At 53.2% G+C, this 16273-nt stretch overlaps 1 protein-coding gene across 5 annotated transcripts in view; it reads left to right on the forward strand.

The window, feature by feature from the left end:
- Nucleotides 1-15700, forward strand: part of SEZ6 (seizure related 6 homolog) — a 43364-nt gene extending 27664 nt beyond the window's left edge. For 2 of the 5 annotated variants that reach the window (XM_031468417.2, XM_031468419.2), the window contains exons 4-17: nucleotides 3169-3364; nucleotides 7368-7553; nucleotides 9998-10166; nucleotides 10294-10460; nucleotides 11036-11230; nucleotides 11466-11604; nucleotides 11691-11887; nucleotides 12516-12710; nucleotides 13085-13276; nucleotides 13363-13560; nucleotides 13839-13877; nucleotides 14130-14247; nucleotides 14332-14434; nucleotides 14605-15700. In XM_031468417.2, coding sequence (XP_031324277.1) covers nucleotides 3169-3364; nucleotides 7368-7553; nucleotides 9998-10166; nucleotides 10294-10460; nucleotides 11036-11230; nucleotides 11466-11604; nucleotides 11691-11887; nucleotides 12516-12710; nucleotides 13085-13276; nucleotides 13363-13560; nucleotides 13839-13877; nucleotides 14130-14247; nucleotides 14332-14434; nucleotides 14605-14637 — 2127 coding nt within the window. In that variant the 3' untranslated portion in view covers nucleotides 14638-15700. The remainder of the gene's footprint in view (nucleotides 1-3168; nucleotides 3365-7367; nucleotides 7554-9997; nucleotides 10167-10293; nucleotides 10461-11035; nucleotides 11231-11465; nucleotides 11605-11690; nucleotides 11888-12515; nucleotides 12711-13084; nucleotides 13277-13362; nucleotides 13561-13838; nucleotides 13878-14129; nucleotides 14248-14331; nucleotides 14435-14604) is intronic. The other 3 variants (XM_031468418.2, XM_031468420.2, XM_031468421.2) reach the window with 3 other exon arrangements.
- Nucleotides 15701-16273: the final 573 nt, after the last annotated feature.

Raw genomic sequence — 16273 nt, forward strand, 5'->3', positions numbered from 1 at the left:
TCTGGCCAAAAATCACCTCCCTGCTAAGCCTGGCGGACCTGGGGCCTCGAAATAAAGATGTGTAGAAATCTGCCTGCAGGTGACACCCCCATGAGGTTGGGAGGGAAGGAGCTGCTTTTGCCTCCAGCAAGGCAAGGCTCTGCTCCTTAACACCTGTGTGACCTTCTTCAAGCTCCTTAGCCTCTCCAGCCTCTGTTTACTTAAGTGGATTTTACCACCTACCTTATAGAATTGTGGTGAGGATGAAATAATACTTGTAAATAGTGCAAGGCTTGACACATTGTAGGTGCTCTGTGAATGGTAATTGTTACTGCTGTTGCTGCCGCTGTTGCTGGGAAAACAGCAGGGTCAGGAGCTGGAAGCTAGGGGTTAAAAGGGTGTTTATGGGAACAAGGAAAAATGCTAAATTCATTTCTACTTCTCTGCCTTTGCTTCCCTAGTAATTTCCCTCCAGCCATGTCCTCCCTTCCTCCTCCTCCCCGTCCCGCTCAGCCCCCTTAAGGCGCTCTCAGAGCCACCTGCTTCACGTGCTCTCCCTGAGCCTGCAACCACTCCACCCCGCCCCCAGAGGATTTCTGCTGCATGCATTCAGTCCCACTTAAGGCAGAATTATATGCTGCCTGGCATCTCTCGATAATTACAGATTCCACGTGTGTGAGTCTTGTTTGCCCAACTCTAGAATCACAGAATCTCCAAGTTTGAGGGGACCTCATCCAGCCTCTGCCAGCCGCAGGAATTCCCTGAGGAATGTCCTCAGCAGATGGTCCGGCAGCCTCCACCCAAATGTGCCCCACAGGGAGCTCCTCACGGAGAGGCAGCACTTCTGCCCCAGCACCCTGCCTTAAGCCTTCTCCTGAGCCCTAAATACCCCCCCGTCTTTTCTCCCAGGTGGGGGTGTCCCCAGGGCACGTCTGCTCTCAGCACCCACAGTCTGAGGGTCCCAGAGTCTAGCACACCTCTGTCCTTGGACCTGGCTGGGTACAACATCCTCTGTGCTGCTCAGCTGACAGGAATCTGAAAAGGAATGTATCTCCAGCAACCCACACATTCACTCTTTCCACACATCTTTATTGCAACTGGCTAGTGAAGAGGGCATTGTGACCCAAAATGCCACCCTGGGCTTTAACAGAGAGACAGTAGAAGACAGGTGGGGAGGGCCTGAAACAAAGGAACTGACTGGCCTGGCTTGGGAAGCAGAGGATGGTGGCCCTGAGAGCTGAAAGAATGAGCAGATTCAGCAGGAGAGGAAGAAGGGAGAGGCAATCTCTGAGCAGGGTCCTGCATATGCAAGTACCCAGAGGAGGGGAGTGAGGAGAGGCCAGTGGCTGCAGTACTGGTAAGTGAGGCTGGCAAAGCACTGAGGCCAACTGTGAGCTGGGAAGTTTGGACCTTGTCCTTTGGGCTATCTGAAGTCACCGACAGGGTTTGGGTAGGAGAGAGACATGATCTGATCTGATCTGAGACAACCAGGGCCAGGTGGGAGAGCTGAAGGCCATTCTCAGGTGAGAAACAATGGTCAGGGGGTTAATCAGAACCAAGACAGACAAAGGGATGGGGAGGAGGAAGGAATTAACTGGAATACTTGGGAGGTAAGATTGGGAGGGATTTGGTGACCCACTGGATGCCACTTAACTAGCCCAGGCTGTTAACCCTTGAAGGCTCTGTGCCTCAAAGCAACATAGTACGGACCTTGGAAACCATGTAGATCAGTGCTTCTGAATCACCCAGGGGTCTTGTTAAAATGCAGAGGATGATTTAGTAGCTCTGAGGTGGGTTCTGAGAGTCTGCATTTCTAACAAGCTCCAGGTGATGCTGATGCTGCTGGGCCTAGGACCACATTTTGAGTAGCAAAGATCCACACTGGGCCACTTTATAAGATGAGGAAATTGAAGCTCAAATAGTCAGCATATTTGTCCAAGATCACATGGTCAGGATGAGGTCCCAGACCACTGGGCTCCCAATCCAATGCTTCTTATACCAGGCCATCTGCCACTTCTCCTCTCGGCAGAGTCTGTTACTGTCCAATCCTTGTTTGACTGAATGGAGGCACGGACCCAGAAGGATGCTCCAGTTATTGAAAGCCTAAGGACTGGGGTGGTGGCAGAGAGGCCTGTGACAGCCAGAGGGAAGGGCTGGAAAAAGAGGCCCAGAGAACTGAGGACAGAAGGGTGACTGGCACGTGGAGGGGCCTGGTATAAGGCCAGGCTGAGCAGTTTGGCAGGGGCCAAATTGGGCAGGGCCTCAAGAGCCACAGCACAGAGTCTGGACTAGATACTCTGGTCTTTGTGAGCTCAATGGAGAGCCACGGAGGATTCAAGTAAGGAAGCACCATGATCAGCAACAGACTGGGGCTACTTGCTGGGTGCAAGTAGCAGTTCAGAGAATATTGAGCGAGGGAGGAGTGGATTAAGCCCTGCAGACAGAAGGCTGCTGAGATGATCTGGGTGAGCATCAACAGGGAGGAGCTGAGGGAATGGCAGTGGTGGTGAAGAGTAGTGAACAGATTTGGGGGTCAGTTAACAGGACTGAATGACTGATTGGATGTGGGGTATGAGGCAGGAGGCAAGATGCCAATTTCTAACTTGGGCATGCAGATGGATGGTGAGGTCATTCCCTGAGACGGGAAGCCAAGCAAGCTGCTGATTGGGGGAAAACAGTGGCTCAGTTTGAGGCAGGCTGAGTGTGAGAGGCCTGTGATGCATCCAACAGGACATTCAGGGGAAGCTGGACATGTGGATCTGATGCTTAAGAACTTACCTTGCTAGCCAGGCCCTCGGACACCATCTAGTTCAATATACCCACTATATCCCCACTTTACAGATGAGAAGACTGAGCCCAGTGCAGTGAAAGGACAGGAAAGAGCTAGCATAGCTGAAAATCTTTGGAAACAGATGTTCTTTACAAATCCCACTTCTCCTAATAATCTCTATATGACCTTAGATAATTTATTTAGTATCTCTGAACTTCAGCTCCCATTTCACAGGGTTACTGGGAAGGTAAAATGAACTCCTGCACTTAAGTGCCTAGCTCAGGGCCTGGGGACACCAGTGCCCAAGGGGAACTGAGGATTGGCCAGGCCCAGGGCTTACAGGAGCCTGAGGGCATCAGGGCTCAATCAGCAAAAAGAAGCCTGAGGGTTCTGCTTTGCTCTGCCTCTTCCACCTGCAGGTCCAGAACATCAGCCTCCAAGAAGGGGAGACAGTGACCGTGGAGGGCCTCGGAGGGCCTGACCCCCTGCCTCTGGCCAACCAGTCTTTCCTGATGAGGGGCCAAGTCATCCGCAGCCCCACCCACCAAGCGGCCCTGAGGTTCCAGAGCCTTCCACCACCTGCTCGGCCTGGCACCTTCCATTTCCACTACCAAGGTAGGCCTGGGCAGCGGAGGGAAGAACCAGCCCTGACTGGCTGCCCTCCTAGGGATCTCTGGTGCTACTACAGCCTGGGGGGAACATGGAGAGACTAGTGACATACAACACAGGTGCCCAGTGAAGCTCTGTACAGCTGGAGGTGAGTATTGCCCATCTGGCACCTCCAGGACCTACCACCCTGCAGAGAACTGGTCTTGAAGGGGGACTGACACAAAATCAAGTAGCCTCAGGTGTGCCCATTGCCACTCATTCATTCAGTATACTTTTCCCAGGCATCCACTCTTTGCCAGGCCTGTACTGGAGACTGGCAGTATTAAGACCTAGCCAAGTCCCTGCCCTCAAGGAGTTCAGAATCTCCGCGGGAGGCAGACACTCAACAGGCAATAATAATAGAAGCCCTCTTCCCAAATGCAAGGGGGTCAAGGTCAAAGGGGCTTGATAGTGACCATCTAGAAGTCCTTAGCTACCAACCTGACCTTCCTTACTGCCTTACCCACCCTGGCCCTGGCCCTGGCCCTGTTTCAGTCAGCTCAGAACACCTCTGGAAATAGGAGAGTGGCATGATGTAATGAGAAAAATCACAGACTCAGGAGATGAGCAGATCTGTGTCTGAATCTCCTTCCCACAGTCTATTGACCTTGGACAAGTCATTTGACCTCTCGAACCCTCTTTTTCCTCTGTTGAAAAATGAGACCAAAACATCTACTCCACAAAATCATGACGAGTATTAAACAAAATGGTGTATGTCGAGTGCTTACTTAGCACACATTCCATGAAGATACTGGAAACTAGTGTTAAAGAGCTGGCAGGATGGGAAAGGGAGGAAAAGGGGCTTGGAACTCTGTCCCTTTCTTATCAGCACCTCTCCTGGCCCCACCCCACCTTCCATAGGCAAAGTCTTCTTGATCCCTTGCACTGTTGTAACAGGGTAACCAGTTCAGATTGGGGAATGCTAATGGGGAAATAATTGGTGTAAACAATTATGGGATTGCCTTGCATTGTCAGGGACCACTTCCACAGCCATGAGGGAGGGGCACAGCCACTCCTCTGAAGATGGGGATTCTTCGAACCCCCTGAGAAGTACTTGCCTCTTCCTGGCCTCTCCACCCAAACTGAGAGAGCAGTCTCGCATTGCAGCAGGAACCCTGATGGTCAGCAGGGGCTGGTCAGGGGCTTGTCAGAGGCAAGAGGCCATCTGAGGCAAGGGTGAGTGTCTAGGCAGCCTGGCCAGCCTCCTCTGTGGCTCATCAATCCTCTCTAGCAGCCGACATAATTTCACGGCACGGTAACCTTCTCTCTTGCTGCAAATTCCTTTGCACAAACCCTTGGACCTTCTCTCTGTTGTGCCAGACAAAGGTGTCTGAAAGCAGGGAGTTGGAGACCCGGTGAGGGGTGAGGACTCCAAGGAGGGGCTAGGAGAACTGGCCCAATCCTACCTCCTTCTCAGCTCCCAGAAGCCCTCCCTCCTCAGCCCAGTTTTTGTCAATGATCAGCTCTTTCCTTAATGAGTGTAATTCCCCTAATTATAGGCTGTAATTAGCCCTGATCCCAGAGATGGGAACAGGAGGAGCATGTGCTCATACACGCATCTCCCTGAGCTGGGGAAAGAGGGTGCCAGAAGAGTGGGTGAAGGGTCCTGTACCCAAACCCCTACCAAGCTGTCCAAGAGAATGTTGGAGATCACAAAGATGGGCCCCCACAAGGGCGTAATCTGTAGAACCAAGTTCCAACTCCCCTCCCAAAGCCTCAGGCAGGGTGAGGAAGCAGAGGGCCCTGCCAGGCATCCCCCCCCCCTCCCTCCTGAATATTCCTGGCACCGGACTTGGCCCCAGAAACAGATGCCAGGGAGAAAATAGCTCAACAGATTGCGGTGATGCAGGCTCCCCGGGAACAGTAGTCATGGCAACGGGAAGAAGCTCGTCCTGGGAAGTGGCATTTTACCCACCATGGAGTCTGGGGGCTTCGTCATCTGCCCCCAGCCTCCTGCTCTCACTTCAACCCAGCCTGGTTTCCTAATCCATGAGATGGGGGAATCTCCCTTCTCAGAGTTGTGACAAGAACTCATGGGGAAGATGAAAGTACAGGTGCTGAGCATGACACCTGGCTCTTGGCTCAGACCTCCCTGAGTGTCACCCTCCTCCATTCTGGATAGAGTGCCCCACACCCTTTTCCCATCCCATCTTAGCCTGATCATTGGGAGTGACCACCCTGAACAACCACCCAGGACAGCCTTGTCTATTACTCAGGTTTCTACAATTCCTGAGCCCAGGTTTCTATTTCACCCGGAGAAGCAGGTAGGAGAGGGGCGATGGAAAGCAAGTGGGCTCTAAAGCCAAGAGCTTCAAGTGCCCACTCTACCACTTACTGGCTGTGGGATCAGGGTAAGTCCCTCATTCTCTCTGAACCTTAGTTTTCCTCATCTGAAAATGAGTTAATAACTCCTATCTTGCCTTCCTCCTCCTACATATGTTGTAGATATCAAGTAAGAAGAGTGTGAAGGTATTTTAGAAGTTGGAAGGTGCATGCAGATGTGAGGTGTTTTTATTAATCAGGATTGCAAACAAAATAGCAGGCTGGTGCATTCACTATTTGTTCTGTGCCAGACACTGCACATATATGCTCTCACTTGACCCCTCATGTAACATCATTGGATGAAATACTCTACATGAGTGAGTAAACAAGGAAACAGGCACAGAGAAGTTAGGTTACTTGCCCAAGGTGGCACAGCAATTAGGGGAGCCTGTATTCAAACCCAGGCAGTCTGACCTCAGAATCCACCTCCTAAGCACTGCCCCATAATGCTGGCCAATCACAAGTAACCATTCATTGGCCATTATTTTAAGAACCCTGTGAGAGAGGGATGGGTAGGAATCATCCCCCCATTCACAGACCTAGTAACTAAGGCCAGGACAGGTGACTGGACCCTGGTCTGCCCAGAGGCAGCCCTCTTTTTGATTCAGACAAAGGCACACAGAGGCCAATAGAGTCCCTGCCTGGACCTCTCTTCCCATCCACCTAGTGCCATCAGTCGGGGGGCCTCTCCACCCCAAGACCAGGAGTGGTTCCTCAGTCTAGAAGTCCTTATCTCTCCCACCACCCTCAAAGGTTTTCAGACTCTGTAGTCCAGACTCTTCACTCAGCCTTTCCCCTTGACTCCTCTAGGCCTTCTTCCCCACCTCTCAGACCCAACCCCCCACCCCAATTTTTAGCTAAGGCCCCAGCTTGGCCTTGGATTGGGATTTGCTGGGTTGTTTTAGAGGATTTGCTGCCACCATTTGGTCATACTTGGTATGACAATTCCAAAAGTTACCAAGTTTCCCAGGGTAACTGGTCCCTCCCACAACTTCCATGAAGCGTGCCCTGCCTCTCCACCCTGGCCCCATCCTGTTTTTAAAAGAAGTCCACAGCCCTTACTCAAGCTTTTTAGCATTTATCAGTGAATACTAGGAAAGCTTTAACTGTCTGACCTCAGTCTTTCCTGCTGTAATTCATATTTGTCCCCACTGGAAAAATAATATCAATACTTCACATCAGTATAGGCTTTTCACTCTCAAGTGCTTTCACATCTACAAGTCATTCAGTAAACATTTCCTGGTTCCAGGGAGCCCAAGCTGAATAAAATACTATCTTGTTTATTCTCACAATAACCCTGTAAGTGGACTGGCATTTTGAACCTCATTTAACAAATGAGGAAACTAGGACACAGAAAGGCTATGTAACTTACTTAAAGTGTCAGAAAGCTTGGACCAGAACCCAAGCCTCCAGCTTTCAGCTCCGTGCTTGCTCCACTAATCAGCCCAGGCTGCTAGAAATATCACTGGCACCCTCTGGGGAAGGGATCACACTCTTCTGGAATTCCTGACACTTCCTCTGGCCCCAAGTGACACCTCAAGGCAGGCTGGGGCAGGCCCCTTTTGCCCTGGCTATGACTCAGCCCCCTCAACATACACACACACACACACACACACACACACACACACCACCCATTCTCTCTCTGCAGCCTATCTCCTGAGCTGCCACTTTCCCCAACGTCCAGCTTATGGAGCTGTAACTGTCACCAGCCTCCACCCAGGAGGTAGTGCCCGCTTCCACTGTGCCACTGGCTACCAGCTGAAGGGTGCCAGGCTCCTTACCTGTCTCAACGCCACTCAGCCCTTCTGGGATTCTCAGGAGCCTGTCTGCATTGGTGAGTGGCCCAGGGGGACTCAGTGCTGAATGGGGGAGTAAGGTGGGTGGCTCACTCCTGCTCTTGGTTTCTGTCTGGCACCTTCATTTGCTCACCATAAGGAAGCCAGAAAATGGCCATACACCTCAGTAGTATTCACCCAACCTGCACTTATTAGGCACTTACTGTGTGGAGGCACCATAGGTATACAGAGGTGAATTAAGCAGGGACTGTGCCCTCAAAGAGCCCAGAGTTCCAGGAAATGGGGGAGGAAGGAAGCACATGGGTCGCCAAATTCCAGAGCAGGAAGTAAAAAGTACCAGTGAAGAGACAAGATTGACCTGGGAGGGGAGGAAGCAATCATTCTTAGCTGAGTACTTAGGAGGCTTCCAGGGGGAAGTGGCATTGAAGGTTTGACATATCAGTGGAGGGAACAATGTGGGCGGTGACACAGAGGTGAGAAGGTGAGGGAGTGTTTAGGGACACAGAAAACACCAGGTTTGGCTGGGGCCTGAGACATGTGGAGGGGGCATTGGGAGGGCCTTGAATGTCAGGCCAAGATACTGGGTGGGGAGCTGCTGGAGTTTTGTGAGAGGGCAAGGGTGGGGCTCAGAACTATTCCTCAGGAGAGATGGCCGGGCGGTGTCTGGAGGCTAGGCAGCCAGGCAGGCAAGAGGTTTAAACTTAAGACGGTGACTCTGGGAATGAAGAGGCAGGAAGAGGTTCCAGAGACACTGACATGGAAAGGGGGAAAGTAGGAGACTCCAGGCTCTTGTCCTGGGTGATCAGAGAGTCAGAGATTGCTGCCAGTGGAGAGGGGCTTGTTGGTAGAAGGGAGGTGGAGGGTTTAGTTTGCGGTATGAAAGGTAACTTTGGTTGTTGATACTTTTTTCATCCTCTAAACTCTTTCTGGATACCAGGCATAAGCACAGGTGAATAAGCCAGACGTGGATCAAGGATCCCTCTGTCTTGCAGGAAGACTGGAAAGCAGCTCAGCAAATCCAGTGCAGATGGTGCTGTAATGGGGCAAACTCGGGGCACAGTGGGGATCAGAGGTGGGGAGAGCGGCTCCAAAATGAGGAAGGAGGCAAGGAGAGCTTCCCAAGGAGAACGCATGGAAGGATTACAAGAATGTTAGAACTCAGGGAAGTGGAGTGGGTCCCTGGAACAGCATCTGCAGAGTTGCAGAAGCATAAGGCAGCACTCTAGAGCGAGGGCATGGTGAGGTACACCTGGAGAAGAGGGTCTATGGGGAGGGGCTGAAGCTAAGTCAAGAGAAAGTCAGGTTTATAAAGGGGTTGAATGCCATCTTGAACTTGGACTCTGTCACTCCTCAGGGAGCCACTGAGGAATTTAAGTGAAGGATTGGGGCATAATCAGATTTGAAGGGCAGTTCCATTCTGAGACCAAGCAGGAAGGTGGGTCTGCCCTCTCTGCAGAGAAGCAGAGAAGAAACTCACCACACCCCCCTCCCTGGGAGTTTTATTAGGTTAAAATATTCTGCAGTCTTGAACACTTGGAGACAAAGGTACTGGGTCTTAGCCATGGTAGCCTGATCTGAGAGCTGGCAGGGTCCCAAGCTGTGTGTCCAGGAAAGGAAAGTGCTGCCTGGAACCAGCCACACTCCTGTTGCCTCAGACCTCTTCCCTGGTCCCATTTAACTGCCAGGAACTTGTGGCTAAGTAACTTAGCAGCCCTTAGGGATGGGGATGGGCCAGCTGCTCAGCCTCCACTTAGGAAGAGAGGACAGTCCTAGGCCAGAGGGGCCAGTGCTAGAAAGGCCCTAGGGGGTCGGCCCAGGAATGACAGTGGTAGTGATGCTGTTTCAGAAAGTGTTTGAGACCATCTCCTGGCTGGCAGTGTCAGCTGAGGGCATGAGATTTGGAGGTGGATGACATGCACCCCAGATGTTTGTCATCCCTGATCTAGTCCTACCCTTTTTTTTATATTCATTCATTTATTTTATTCAACAAACATTGAATACCAACTCTGTGCCTGGTCTGAAAAGGCCTAGCCCCTGCCCCAGTGGGTGCTAGTTAAGGTACATATCCAAAAATGATCGGTTTAGGGAAGTGGCATGAGGTAGAGGAAGCAGATATACCCAAGATTGTTGGAGCCCAGGTAAGGGGTGTTAATAAAGTCCACCTGGCGGGGAGTCAGGGAAGGCATCCCAGAGGAGTCAGCAGAGAGGGAAAGTGACTTACCCAGGGCCACAAGGCTAGGCAGTGGCAGATCTACCGTAGCCAAGGGAGTTTAACATGAATAGTCCTAGAGGTGTAAAAGGTTAGGAGGTAGGGTGCCTGGAGCTGCAGGGTCACAGGGGCAAAGGATCGACCTTCAGGACCATGAGGCAAGAACCCCGCTGCCCCAGACAGAAGATGCTGAGCTGGGATGGGCAAGGAGATTTGTTAGGCTGTCTAGGATCCAGCCTGGGCCTAACCCACAGTCCTGCCCCTGCCTCTCAGCTGCCTGCGGTGGAGTGATCCGCAATGCCACCACTGGCCGCATCATCTCTCCTGGCTTCCCGGGCAACTACAGCAACAACCTCACCTGCCACTGGCTGCTTGAGGCTCCCCAGGGCCAACGGCTGCACTTGCACTTTGAGAAGGTTTCCCTGGCAGAGGATGACGACAGGTGAGGGGATGTCCTGGTGGGATAGGAGTGACTGGTAATACCCTGTGGGAGGGATGGTACCCCAGCCTGGGGCCACACCCCACACAACTCAGCAACCAGCCACACAGCTGATGCTCTCCTGGCCCAGGCTCATCATCCGCAATGGGGACAATGTGGAGGCTCCGCCCGTGTATGATTCCTACGAGGTGGAGTACCTGCCAATTGAGGGCCTGCTTAGCTCTGGCCGACACTTCTTTGTGGAGCTCAGTACTGACAGCAGTGGAGCGGCTGCAGGCATGGCCCTACGCTATGAGGGTGAGCCAGCTGGGGCCTAACTGGTGGTGGGGGCTTGGGCCTAAAATCTCTTCTCTCACCCTCCCTCTCTACCTCCATTCCATCAACACTTCTTCCAACTCAGCCCTTGCTCACCTGGCACTCACGTCTTCTCTCCCTCTCCCACCTTCAAGTCCAGGATTCCTACCCCATCTTTGCAGGAGACCCCTGCCTGGACCCAGGCTCTCTGGTCCAAGGGAATGAATTCACTAGAGTCTGAAAAACAAAAACGGCCCCAACCCCTAGGGAAGGAGAATTGCTGCAAGAGACATCTAGAACCACTCACGCATGCATGAATTAATTAATTCAGTCAAAAAACTTATTGAGCACACTCTGTGTACTAAGCACAAACCAGGCACTGGGAACACAATGGTGATCAAGATGGCCTTTTGAGCATAATCAGGATGGATGCTGTGGACTGTCCCTGCCCCCTGGCTCAAGCCTCAGACATATATCTGCAGTTAGGAAAAGAAAGGCCCCTAGAGGGAAGTAGAACAACTGCCCCCCTGTGTTTGCCCCAGTCCAGGCTGAGCTGGGCTGGGCCCTATGGTTTACAGCCTTCCAGCAAGGCCACTGCTATGAGCCCTTTGTCAAATATGGCAACTTCAGCAGCAGCGCACCTTCCTACCCTGTGGGTACCACCGTGGAGTTCAGCTGTGATCCTGGCTACACCCTGGAGCAGGGCTCCATCATCATTGAGTGCGTTGACCCCCATGACCCCCAGTGGAATGAGACAGAGCCTGCCTGCCGAGGTCAGTAAGCACCAGTGGATGAACCTGCCAGGGGCAGGGAGCAGGGTGGGCACCAGACAGACAGCCACAGGGCCTGGGACCACAGGGGCCTTGTGACATGTGTGATTCAAGCTTCCCTTGAGGATGAGGTGGGGGCTCCTGGCAGTGGGTAGGCACTCCTGCAGGCAGCCCAAGTACATGGCACTGGGGGGGAACGCGGAGGGGACATGTCTCCCCGGCCTCGCCTGCCTTCCAGCCGTGTGCAGTGGGGAGATCACAGACTCAGCCGGCGTGGTGCTCTCCCCCAACTGGCCAGAGCCCTACGGCCGTGGGCAGGACTGCATCTGGGGCGTGCATGTGGAGGAGGACAAGCGCATCATGCTGGACGTCCGAGTGTGAGTGCCCTCTGGGCCCAGCCAAGCCAGCTCCTGAGCTCTGGGGACATCTCCTGCCCACCCTCCCTGACAGTCCTCCTCCACAGGCTCCGCATAGGCCCTGGTGACGTGCTTACCTTCTACGATGGGGATGATCTGACAGCCCGGGTCCTGGGCCAGTACTCTGGGCCCCATGGCCACTTCAAGCTCTTTACCTCCATGGCTGACATCACCATACAGTTCCAGTCAGACCCAGGGGCCTCAGTACTGGGCTACCAGCAGGGCTTCGTCATCCACTTCTTTGGTGAGCTTGCCCTTTGGGGAGCTTGTCCCTCGGCCTGCCGTCTTGGGGAGAAGGGATGCCAGGATGCAGACTCGAAACCATGGCAAGTCAGAGAGGCCAGGGCAACAAGGAGCCTGAGTGCCCTTATCTGATGAGGGAAAGCTGGGAAACTCCAGGTGTCACCTGTAAGAAGCTAATCTTGTTCTCCATCTTCTCTGAGGGCCTAGTGAGAGGAAGGGAGCCTCTGTTGCAGTAAGAGGGATTTGGGTAGGCAGCAGGAAGAACTTCGTAACAGAAATAGGGAACTAAGGAAAGGTGTTCGTTTCTACCTTTTGGACAATCTGTAATAGAAGTGACAATTTTCCTCACTCAACCCAGCCCCTCTCTCAGGACTAAGGAATTTGCCAACATGCCTTTGGAAGTGAAGCCAAAATTTAGGTGACAACCCTGGAATCTAGAAGACAGAACAATGTCAGGGACAGCAAGGAGGGGCCCTTGAGTGGAAAGGAATGAATTGCTGGACCTGCCCAGGCAAGGCTAGGACCAGGACAGACTGGCAGGAGCCAGAGTGCCCTCAGGGTGAGTGAAGCTAGCATGGTAGCTTTGGTGCTGGCTGAGGGCCTGCATCTTGCTGCTCCTGTGCCCCCAGAGGTGCCCCGTAATGACACGTGTCCGGAGCTGCCTGAGATCCCCAATGGCTGGAAGAGTCCATCACAGCCTGAGCTGGTGCACGGCACTGTCGTCACTTATCAGTGCTATCCTGGCTACCAGGTGATGGGATCCAGTGTCCTCATGTGCCAGTGGGACCTAACCTGGAGTGAGGACCTGCCCTCCTGCCAGAGGGGTGAGTGTACCTGTTCCCCATGTTCTTCTCCCCAGTGCAACCTAACGCCTCTCTCCTGGATTCTGACCCAGATTCTAGGTGTTATTAGCTAGTATTCCTGGCCTCAGTTGCCTCATTTGTAAAATGGGATAATACTTTTTCACAGAGTTATCCACCTAGTACTCCAAGTATTTCGTTCCTGGTATATGGCCAATTATTTGTTGACTGATGGATGGGAAGGGGACAAATGAGGGGAGACACCAGCAAAACGGTAGGGGCAGATAAACTGGGGGTGGAGCCAGATGCTATAAAGATGTTGGCCGGCCTGCAACAAGGCCAGTGTGGACTTGGCTTTTGTTGAGTTCTATCTGGGCTACTTATACTCCTACCCATAGTGACTTCCTGCCATGACCCTGGGGATGTGGAGCACAGCCGACGCCTCATATCTAGCCCCAGGTTTCCCGTGGGGACCACCGTGCAGTATATCTGTGACCAGGGTTTTGTGCTGACGGGTAGTGCCATCCTCACCTGCCATGACCGCCAGGCCAGTAGCCCCAAGTGGAGCGACCGAGCCCCCAAATGTCTCCGTAAGTGTCAAATGGGTAGGAGGGGAGGATGTGGCCTCTGGAGACTAGGGGCCTGGCACCCTCACCAGGCTCTACCTGCTTTGCAGTGGAACAGCTTAAGCCGTGCCATGGCCTCAGCGCCCCCGAGAATGGTGCCCGCAGTCCTGAGAAGCGGCTACACCCAGCAGGGGCTACCGTCCACTTCTCATGTGCCCCTGGCTATGTGCTGAAGGGCCAGGCCAGCATCAAATGTGTGCCTGGACATCCCTCACACTGGAGTGACCCCCCACCCATCTGTAGGGCTGGTGAGTGATCTGCCACCCCCAGAACCCCCACCTGGCCCATAGGGCTGCTCTGGCAAAGATGTCAAATGTTAAGAACCAGAACTTCCTGCCCATGCCCTCTTCATGTTACCCTCAGTCTGCCCAGTCTCTGCCAGATCCTTCTGACCTGGTAACACCAAGGCAAATTCTGGGGTGGGCTCTCCTTGGACAAATTCTTCCCATCATCAGCCCACTCCCTGCCTTAGTGGTTTGGCCCTTTGGGCTCACCCACTGCCCTTGGCCCTCCCCTCTTGTTCCAGCCTCTCTGGATGGGTTCTACGGCGGCCGCAGCCTGGATGGTGAGCCCCCACCCTTGAGGGCCAGGGAAATAATCTCCCTGCCCCTAGTTCTCGCAGCTCCCAGGCCATGGGTTACCTAAGGTGGGAGGACAGAGAAAGAGAGAGGTCTGGGACTAGCAGGGCAAAAAGCTCCTTCCCTGCCCCCAGCCAGCTAGAGGGAGCTGGTGGCTAGATGCCCCTGGGCAGAGGTGAGGGGATGTGGGATCCAGGTGACAGGGACCTCTGCCCCAATCCCATCCTCTGTGTTTTCAGTTGCCAAGGCGCCTGCTGCCTCCAGCACCCTGGATGCTGCTCACATTGCAGCTGCCATCTTCTTGCCACTGGTGGCGATGGCGCTTTTGGTAGGAGGTGTGTACCTCTACTTCTCCAGGTGAGTCTGGCTTCCCTTCCTGCCCTGCATACCTGACTCACTCCTGCCCAGCACTCCTGACTCACAGGCTTCTCTGCTGCACAGGCTCCAGGGGAAAAGCCCCTTGCAGCTGCCCAGAACACGACCCCGTCCTTATGACCGCATCACCGTGGAGTCAGCATTTGACAATCCGACTTACGAGACTGGAGTAAGTACCTATACCAGGCCTAACACCCTCATCAGGAACCATTGCTATGCTCCCTTGGGCAGGTACCCCTGAGGGTCCTGCCAAGCCCTCTCACTCTTTCCCTTTCCTTTTCCCTTGGGAAGGTGGATTATGGGCTGGCAAACCTTGTACAAGTTTCCAACTCCCAGCAGTCTCTTTCCTTTGCAGGAGATGAGAGAGTATGAAGTCTCCATCTAGGTGGGGCAGCCTGGGGAAGCCAGCTCAGCCCTGTGTCACAGCCCAGTAGCAGAGCTCCCAGCTTCCTGCTGTCCCTCCACCTCCTGTATATACCACCTGGGAAGAGATGCCACCAGTCCCTCAAGAAGTTGTGCCCTTCCCGCCTGCAATGCCCACCAGGGCCTATTTTCTTGGTACCACTGCCCCCTTAGGGCCCTTCCTTGGGTCCAAGTCAGGGGCATCTGCCTCCAGGCAGAACATGGCTGGAGCACATGCATCAAGAACCAGCATTCTCCTTACCCTCCTTCATGCCCTGGACCTCCAGCCTGGAATTCACAGGCAGAGGGGAGCACCTCTCTCCATGAGACCACTATCCAGCCCTGGCATGTAGCACCCCGCAGCAGGGTTAATTTGACAATGGTGGAAACTGTGCCAGGGTGTTCCTCACAGGGTCATCACCAGTGGCCAAAACTGCTCTCAACAGTGACCTCTGGGTAGTCCTGGCATGCTGATATCAGCCCCTTGGGGAGTTCTCTAGTCCTTCTCTAAGGCCCCAGGAATGGACAATTCTGCCTCCTGTCCCTTCCTGGTGGAGGCAATAATTCCAAGGGATGCTAAGGGGTTTAGGGACTCTACCCCAAGCTCAGATTGGGCTTCCCTAGGCCACACGACTCATGCTCCACACCAAAGCAGGATATCCTACTGCTCCCCTGGAAGAGAGGGAGCAATACCCTAAAGATAGGGAGAACTTCCCCTGATGTCAGTCTGGCTGTTAAAAGCATCCTCTTTCCCACTAGCCCCTCCTGCAACCCCAACCACTTGTCAGGCTTCCCTCCCGGCCACTGTGTTTTGGAACAAGGGGAGTGGGTGGGTATATTTTGGAGAGGAGCAGAGGTCCAAGGGCCCAGGAATTTGGCATGGAACAGAGGTTTAGAGAGTCCCAGGGAGAGGCCCTGGAGTTGGCTGCAGGCCACTTTGTACATGTAATGTATTATATGGGGTCTGGGCTCCAGCCAGAGAACAATCTTCTATTTCTGTTGTTTCCTTATTAAAATGGTGTTTTTGAAAAAACCAAGCAGCAGCCTAGTGGATGGTGCTTTCTTAGAGGGAAGGGAAGTGGGAGATGAATGGAATATGGACTTTAGGACCAGAAGGCATTCTGGAACTAACAGCTGATCTTCTCCAGATTTTATCAAAAAACAGTTACATGCCAGTGCTTCAAAGACTACTGTCCCAACAAGGTCAGTGCAACAGATGGCATGTGAAATGAGAGCCCCCAGTGGCTGGTGCCACAGGGGTGTGGGAGCCCACAAACCCAACTCCTCATCCATCCCAATGCTTCATTTCCTTCTCTTTGCTAGGTCCAGAACTACCAGCTGGAATGCTCCCAAGCCCCTCCTCAAAGCCACTGTATTGCTGGAAAAGTCCAGGAAGCCTGATGCCTCTCTCTTTTCACTGCTTTCCCAGCTAGCAAGGCTTAGGAAATTGGAATATGAATCAGAGACTGAACCCCTGAACATGAGGCCCTAGTCTGTCTTGGCCTCAGAGGACATCCAGACTGTCAAGCAGAGTGGCAATGCCACATAGGGGCTTGGCTCCTATTGTAGCAAAAGCCATATCCATGGGCTCCAGGACAGAGAGGTT

This window comes from Camelus dromedarius, chromosome 16 (assembly GCF_036321535.1).
Source record: "Camelus dromedarius isolate mCamDro1 chromosome 16, mCamDro1.pat, whole genome shotgun sequence".
NCBI lineage: Eukaryota > Metazoa > Chordata > Mammalia > Artiodactyla > Camelidae > Camelus > Camelus dromedarius.